The sequence below is a fragment of the Saccostrea echinata genome, unplaced genomic scaffold (genome assembly GCF_033153115.1).
Source record: "Saccostrea echinata isolate AGI-Se365-2 ecotype Australia unplaced genomic scaffold, CSIRO_AGI_Sech_v1 ptg000001l, whole genome shotgun sequence".
Taxonomy (NCBI): domain Eukaryota; kingdom Metazoa; phylum Mollusca; class Bivalvia; order Ostreida; family Ostreidae; genus Saccostrea; species Saccostrea echinata.
Window position 1 is genome coordinate 43,999,776 of NW_026889750.1, and position 6,606 is coordinate 44,006,381.

Sequence of the window (6,606 nt, forward strand, 5' to 3'; positions counted from 1 at the left end):
AGGCCGATGGGCCACATTGCTCACCTGAGCACTGTGGCTAGGAAAAAAGCAAAAATAAGTTTAGTATTGAGTAGCTTTAATGCATAAGTGGTCCCGACCTACCTTTGAGCATAGTAAAGTCTATTGTAGTGTTTCTACAATTTGCTTTGAAGTGCACAAAAAAATTCTATACAATCCTACAGTATATGTAACTGTATTTTGAGATGATCTCTAAAAATACCCAGTAGATTTTCCTGATACCCCGGTACTTGCATGTACACTGGAGTCAGTGTAGGCTATACATGACATAAAAGTAAAGAGTTTCTCTATTGCATTTTTCACACACACACACACAAAACCCAGTAGGCTCCCTTAAATGAATTAGGCTTGTACCCTTGGTCACCAGTATCACCGTTGTGGCCTGAGTTTACAACTGAAAGATCAGAAAATAAACTGCATCCACAAGATTGTTTAAGGGATACACATACATACAGGCAAGTTAATGCATGCGAACCACTTTCGGGCTTTTGGCTAATTACACTGACACTACGCCGAGGTTTTCTTTGGACACAGACACTGGAATTTTTCCCCCTCAATTTTGATCTCTCTATATCTCAGGGGTTGGGCAGGTACAGGTCATAATTTTCAAATCCTTCTTTTTCATAAATACATCATTACATTGTATCATAAAAGACACCAAATAAATCATTGTTCTTGTGCAATAGTAAGTTAATCAAAGCATTATATATATATATATATATATATATATATATATATATATATATATATATATATATACAACAGTTTTGAATATTTGTAAATGCAACACAATGGAATCTTAGTAAGGAATTTTAAGCATGTGTCACCAGAAAATATTACAATTTAATTTTTTTTTTACAGTACATTGTTTATTAACAAAATTCTTATGAACAAAAGAAGAATTCTTTAAGAAAATGTTCCATGTCTTAAAACTCATATTTAAAAAAATACATGTTTTAACACCAATAAGCAATGTTACTGACTTGCTAACATACCAGTTCAGTTGTAAGCTAAGAATATTTACAACAGTAATATCCTAAATCTGGACTTTGAGAAATATACTAAAGAAGAACCAAAAAATAATGATCCAGAATATTTTACAAATTATGCTAACAAATTCATTTTACCAATTAAACAGTTGAAAATCATTTTACAGGATAGTTAATACTTGTTCATGGAGAGCTTTTAAAAATAATAGTCCTTATCTCTGTTCTGATCTCACTTCATTAATTATAGTGTGGTTTGCATTGCCATTGTCAAAAAGTAAACTTGATGACCTCTTCCTTTTCACTTCAACTTTTTCTAATGTTTATGAAAATGACAGGTACTAACACCTCATTTAAACACCCCGTTCTCACTGATATGTTTTTACAGTTACATCCCTTTACTATGATCATCCTGTGCTAGAAGGAGTCCAGTTAGTCTTATTTCACAGTTTTCTGAGTTATGTCCCTTTACTATGATCATCCTGTGCTAGGTGGAGGCCAGTTAGTCTTATTTCACAAATTTCCTTTACTTTGATCATCATGTACAAGGTGGAGACCTTTCAGTTAGTCTTATCTCACAGTTATGTCCCTTTATTATCGGCCTGTGCTGAATGATCTGTGCTCTTCAGTTGCTGCTGAGTATTTTCGTTACCATAGTTTTCAATGGACTTGGAGTAGGAAGACATAGACTCCATAGAGGTTGGTGTATATGGGGACATGTTTGGATCCCTGCCTGGTTGGTATGGCAACATGTTTGGATCCCTGCCTGGTGGGTATGGTGACATTTTTGGATCCCTGCTTGCCATCTGCTGCATCATGTGCATTTGCTGCATGTATGCTGCCATCATATAGGAATTCTGCATCAGGTTCATGCTGTGTCCATGCTGCTGCTGTTGAGCCATATGCTGCATCATTGCCATCTGTTGTAGGTATATGTGCTGTAGAACATCTGGAGGAAGATTGGGGTACCTGTCCTGAGGAGGTAGATCTGGTGTAGTCTGGTGCATACCAGTTGAGCCGGCTGAGCTGTTTCTGGACCGGTTCTGTCCTGATCCAGTTTTGTGCTGGCTCTGTGGTGTGATTGTATTTGAACCGATTAAGCTTGGTGGGGTGGATCTATCAGATTTGTAGGGTGTGGTTCTGCCATGTGAGGTGTCCTCCTGATCCGGACCTGGGCTAAAGAGCTGACCACCTCCAGAAGCAGTTGGTAGGGTTCCTTTTGATGGGGTTTCTCTCATATGGATTTTCTCATGCCTAAAAGTAATACAAAAAAGGTTATTTTAAGCAGTGATGATTTTTCTATGAGAACAGTAAAAGTTCATCTTTTAGCTCAGTAATTATAACTAACTTAAGATTAGCCAATTGGATTTATTAATACATAATAATTTTAGTTCAAATTATATTTTCTACACAACATTAATTTAAATACTGACCTATTAAGACTATTTTTCTGACTGAATTTCCTATCACACCATGCACAGGTGTATGGTTTTTCACCTGTATGTGTCCTCATGTGCTTTGTCAGGTTAAAATTGTGAACGAAGGTGCGGTCACAGACATTGCACTTGAATGGTCTCTCAGTGAGGTGAGTTCGGCAGTGTGATCCCAGGTAGGACTTGACAGGAAACCTCCTCTGGCAGACTCCACACTGGAAAGGTTTCTCCTGGGGGTGAACTTGAGACTGATGAGCCCCGAGACTGATTCTGTCAGGGAAGTGGTTGTGGCAGACATTGCACATGTATGGATTATGGGGAGGGTGAACAGGGGTGTGAGCTCTGTAACTGTCTTCCTCTGTGAACATGGTGTTACAATAGTTACAGCAGAAGGCCCATTCCTTGTAGTGAGATGACAGGTGCCTGTTCATGGTTACTGGATCAGTGAAGACCTTGGAGCAGTACTCACAGGTCAAGGTCAATGAGGGGGAATCTGCTCTACTGCTCAGGTCAGAGGCATGGTCAGGGAAGTCACTCTTGTCAGTCAAGCTAGAGTTCTCATCTGGGAAGTCCTCTTGGCTTGTTTCCATGGCAATATTTGAGTCCAGGTTTGGTGACTTCAGAGGTGTAACCCCTTCTTCACTATCTAGGGATCCTAATTCCTCTTTCTTTACTGTCTTTGTGAAGTCTTTTTCTGTACATTTGTTCAATTCTGACATTTCTTGATCTTTTGACAGTGTTTGATCTACAACAACAGTTCCATGTGAAGTTTCTGAACGTTTTGATCTACAAGATAAATCCAGTCCCACACTCCCTGGACTTGTCTGAGGTTGGGAATTATGATGGATTGGCATAGCACTGTTCACAAGTGGCATGGTACTGATGCAGGGTACTGTTGATTGAATCCTCTCTTGGTGGATCCCTAGAACCTTGGCCTTGACCCTGGGGGAGTATTTCTTCTTGGACAGATTGAGTGGCTCATTTTCCTTGTCACTGTCATAGTACTCATGTGGTTCTTCAGTCTGAATGGCTTCCAACTTCAAACGTTTCCTTGGAGGAGGTTGTGTGGCATCTTTCCTCGATTTGGATAGATCTAAAGCATTTTCTGAACTGCTCTGTGAAGAGGAATGTTCCATCATGTGTAAGTCAAGCATCACTGGATTGTAGAATTTTTCACCACAAATGGAACAGAAGAGTGACCCAGATCCCTCTGTTTTAGAAATTTTAGTTTCAGACATAGTGTTCCCTGATTTCTTCATGGTTTGCAAATGCTCTGACATATGCTCAGTGAGTAAAGTGAGATCAGGGAAACTTTGTCCACAGACTCGGCAGATGTATCCCTTGGTGTCTGATGTCTGGGAGTGGACCTGTCGAGTGTGCTTCAGAAGATCATAAACATCATGGAACTTAAGACCACACAAATCACATGTCTGTATTGGCATTCCCTCTTTTGACTGTAGGTGACGGTAGTAGTTTCCTGGGTTCTTAAAAGCTTTACGACAGACTTCACACTGAGTCTCCATGGACCTTCTAGTCCGTTTAGCCCGAGATTTCTGATCAGGATTTGGTTTGATGACTGTCTCCATCTCTATATTTCCTGGATTATTTTGAGCAGAGTCTGTATGGCTAAGCTGTTCCTTTGTTTGACTGTTTAGAACATCAGGAGCTGAGTTCTCTTTTGTTGTTTCTTTGTGAGTTTTCTGATGTTTCTGGAGCTCTTTGCTGTTGGTGAAGGACTGGTCACACTGGTTACAGCTGAGGAGCTGATGAGAAGCCAGGTGCTTCTGTAGGGTCCATCTATCAAGACACACCTTGTTACAGACAGAGCACTCCAACTCAGTCTCATTAGTATGCAAACTCATATGACGATTCAGGCTGTTCTTATGAGTGAACTTAAGCTCACACAAAACACAGGTGTAAGGCTTCTCACCTGTGTGTGTTCTCAGATGTTTCTTCAGGTTAAATGAGTAGTGGAATTCTTTACCACAGAACTGGCAGGAAAATTCTTTCTTGTCTTGGTGAATTTTCACATGACGCTGAAGCTCAGATTTCTCCTCAAAAGATTTGAAGCAAACTCGACACTTGTAAACTTTAGGCATTTCTAAATGTGCTTGAACATGAGCTTTGAATTCCATCTCATACAAATACATTTTCTCACAGATTTTACATTTAAGTCCCAGCAGTGGTGAACTCATCTGAGCATGTTTTGCCATGTGCATTGTATATGAGTTCATGTTCATAAACCAATTGTTACACATTGCACAATGAACATCTGTTGTCATCAGAGGTTGAACTGGTTCTCCTTCCTGAACTTGACTGGTATCCATCTCATCCTCCATTTTGCTAAGGTCACTTTGGTCACACGTCTCATTCATGTCCTCAATTTCTTCATCATCACCCTCAGGACAAACATTCCATTCAACTCTGGGAGACTTTTCTCTCTGCTGTAGCTTAGAATTCAGTCTGGACATTTCTTGTGAATAAAAGTCTGCAGGTATAGGCTTCATTTGCCTATTCTCAGCCACAAATGATTGCTCCTCTCTTTTTGAAAAAGAATTCTGTGAACTTCCAGCATCTTCTCGCTGTACACATCTGTTTTCTGACAAAGATGGGGCTTTTTCCTCAGTAGCTTTCAGCACAGTTGATTCAACATTGCAGATAGAACTTGGTTGAAGAGGTTTTGAGTTTTCTTTGGACACAAATGTAGTACCATTAACAGGCAAGCCTAACTGTTTCAGTGATTTGTCATTCCTATTTATTTTGGCATTAGAAACTGTATTGTCATCAGCATTCTCTTTCTTTAAGTCATTCCCCCTACAGGACGGAGATACATAAGCGTTAACAGCCAGCTGGGCCAATCTGTGGTCCACTTTCTGGGGAGTGTATTTACTTTTATTTATATCATTCTTCCCACCTAGTGACATAGGCCTAATGTTTTTCTTTGGAGTGAACTTGTCCGTTTGATCAGGCTGGTGTGAAAACTGAGTGACGTCCACTTCTCTCTTTCTGAGTCCTCTCTCACACATTTCATTGACCTCTTCTCCTTCAGTCTTCTCTCTGTTGACCACCTCACTCTGGTTGGAGTCTGTCACATTCATTGTCCCCTCAGACTTACTTTTGACACACACAGAAATCTCCGACTGCTGAGTATCTGCTCTGTTCGAGCGTTCCAGGATCTGAGATGATTCAGGGATAATTTTGAGTGGGTCACTCATTCGGGAATCTTCAGTCTTGTCTCCCAATGTGTCCAGAAGCCTTGAGTTATCGGCTCTGCATCTCGAGGTATCTGAGAGCTGTGAGTCATCTGTACAGTGAGATAGATCCACTACCAATGCTCCCTCTGATGTGTCGAGCACAGAACTATTCCCTGTGTCATCCATCCCTACAAGTAGAAAATCAGTGTTGAAAAATTCTTTTTTCTAAACATTTTTCTTTTTTTTTTTAAGATGAAGAATACCTTACACAATTTCAAGTTTTTTTTTGTTTGTTTGCTTGTTTGTACAGTAAAACTCGGATATAAGGAAGTCACTGGGACAACTTATCTCAATATATGATAAGTAATATGTGAGGTTCAATTTGATATGAGATTCCGGCGATCTTTGGCTTTATACCATTTTTGGATCATCTTTAAAAGGAACTTGCTAAAATAAGTCATTAGAGGGAGTATGCATAAAGCCACAGTAAATTAATTCTTTGTTTTCTGTCTCCTAGTGGGTAGGTTTTCAGTCAAATTCTCAACATTTTTTCTCTGTATTTTTTGGAAATATTGCAAATCCATTCAAAACAGTAGTTTTTGGAATGTGTTTTGTTTTTTATCCAGACTAGAGGATTCCTTTCCAAAGAATTAAGGGATTCAAAACAAGATATTATTTACCACAGCCAAGGATGATTTTTCTCTCCCTGTGTGGGTGAATCTATGAGTGTTGGGGGAGGGGGCACCCTGGAACCCCCCTTTCAAACATAGGTTATCAGAGATAACAGAGATCACCTCAATGAATGTTGTCTTTTAGCAAGGCAAAGTCCTTAACTAAACTCATAATCTAGTAGTGTGCATCCCTAGATGCAACATTTATGCAATTTTGGTCTGATAGGGCTTGCAGTTACTTGGGAAGGAACTTTTCTAAAAACTTTGACCTGGTCACCTATCCGGAAAATGTAGGTCAGATCCA

The 6,606-nt window shown here is 39.7% G+C and overlaps 1 protein-coding gene across 1 annotated transcript; it reads right to left on the reverse strand.

The window, feature by feature from the left end:
• Positions 1-942: 942 nt before the first annotated feature.
• On the reverse strand, positions 943-5,817 carry LOC133192279 (zinc finger protein Xfin-like). The gene is made up of 2 exons (XM_061328286.1): positions 2,438-5,817; positions 943-2,258 (listed from the first exon to the last, which is right to left on the reverse strand). The coding sequence occupies exons 1-2, from the start codon at positions 5,815-5,817 to the stop codon at positions 1,586-1,588; spliced, it is 4,053 nt and encodes a 1,350-aa protein (XP_061184270.1). The 3' UTR covers positions 943-1,585.
• Positions 5,818-6,606: the final 789 nt, after the last annotated feature.

Coding starts and splice junctions, on each gene's coding strand:
- LOC133192279 (XM_061328286.1), bottom strand. CDS start 5,817: ATGGATGACACAGGGAATAGTTCTGTGCTCGACACATCAGAGGGAGCA. Junction 2,259..2,437: donor CAGAAAAATAGTCTTAATAG/GTCAGTATTTAA, acceptor TATTACTTTTAG/GCATGAGAAAATCCATATGA.